Below are 1,313 nucleotides of genomic sequence, written 5' to 3'. Positions count from 1 at the left end.
GCACGGTGGCGCACGCCTGGAATCCCAGTGACTGGGGAGGCTGAGGCAGGAGGGTCGCAGTGTGGAGGCCAGCCTCAACCACTTAGCAAGGCCCTGAGCAACTCAGTAAGACCCTGTCTCTAAATAAAACACAAAAAGGGCTGGGGAGGTGGCTCAGGGGTCGAGCAGCCCTGGGCTCCATCCTCTGCAGCCCCCCACTTGCCCTCCGGAACAGCCTGGACGCTGGAGGCCGAAGCCACTCACGCGTCCCCAGTTGGAACCGCTGCCGGGCCCAGGGCCGATCCCCGGTCACCGCCACAGACACGCGGCTGGCCAGCTTTCCTTGAACTCACTTGGCAGCTTTATTCAACATCAGCCTAAGACTGTGGCCCCGGGGGACAGCGGGCAGCGGGCGGGTGTTACTTGCTGTCCACCCTCTTGAGCTGTTCCTTGCCATTGATGGTCACCGACTTGAGCTGCCCGTCCTCCTCCACCTCCACGCGCTCCTGCCCGTTCTCCACGATGCGCTTGGTGGTCACCTTGTGCCCGTTCACCATCTCCGTGGAGGACATCACCGACTTGAAGCCCGAGCTGCCCGAGCCGGAGCCGAACGAGGTGGACGAGAAGGTGGCCCGGCTGCCCCCGCCGCGGCTCAGGGCGTCGAGGCTGGAAAAGGCCTCGATGAAGGCCGGGAACTCGCCGAAGCCCGACGAGAAGGCCCCGCGCAGGCCATGTCCCCGGCTGGCCCGCTCGCTGCTGAACGGGGTGTCCCAGAAGTCGAAGGAGAAGGGGTCCAGCCCCCCGAAGAACTCCCTGAAGATGTCCTCGGGGTTCCGGAAGGTGTAGCCGCTGTCGAAGGGGCTGTTGTAGGGCGCGCTGGCCCCGCCACCCGCCCGCCAGCTGTCACAGCCCGCCCGGTCGTAGAGCGCGCGCTTCTTGGGGTCGGACAGCACCTCGTAGGCCTCGGACACCTGCTTGAACTTCTTCTCCGCCTCCTCCTTGTTGTCGGGGTTCTTGTCGGGGTGCCAGCGCAAGGCCAGCTTGCGGTAGGCCTTCTTGATGTCCTCGGGGGACGCGCCCGACTGCACGCCCAGCACTTCGTAGTAGTTGGCCATGCCGCCGCGGGGCAGGAGGACGCGCAGGGGACCGGGCAGGTGACGGGGGCCCCTGGGGGGCCGGGGGGCGCAGGAGGAGCAGGGCGGGCGCGGCAGCCGGACGGGGCTCCCCAGGTGCGGGGCTCTGCTGGGATGTGCCCGGCGGCGGGTCTAGCTTTTCATAGTCCCCGTTCCCGGGGGGACAGCTGGGGCCTCCACTGAGGGCCGGGGGGGGAGGGA

The 1,313-nt window shown here is 67.8% G+C and overlaps 1 protein-coding gene across 1 annotated transcript; it reads right to left on the bottom strand.

The window, feature by feature from the left end:
• Window positions 1-398: 398 nt before the first annotated feature.
• On the bottom strand, window positions 399-1,094 carry DNAJB8 (DnaJ heat shock protein family (Hsp40) member B8; the record flags this gene model as incomplete). The annotated part of the gene is made up of 1 exon (XM_079122094.1): window positions 399-1,094. The coding sequence occupies one exon, from the start codon at window positions 1,092-1,094 to the stop codon at window positions 399-401; it is 696 nt and encodes a 231-aa protein (XP_078978220.1).
• Window positions 1,095-1,313: the final 219 nt, after the last annotated feature.

Source organism: Sciurus vulgaris (genome assembly GCF_902686455.1).
Source record: "Sciurus vulgaris genome assembly, chromosome: 19".
In the NCBI taxonomy this organism is placed as follows: domain Eukaryota; kingdom Metazoa; phylum Chordata; class Mammalia; order Rodentia; family Sciuridae; genus Sciurus; species Sciurus vulgaris.
The sequence above is the reverse complement of the archived record's forward strand: the minus strand, read 5'-3'. Positions and strand labels throughout refer to the sequence as shown.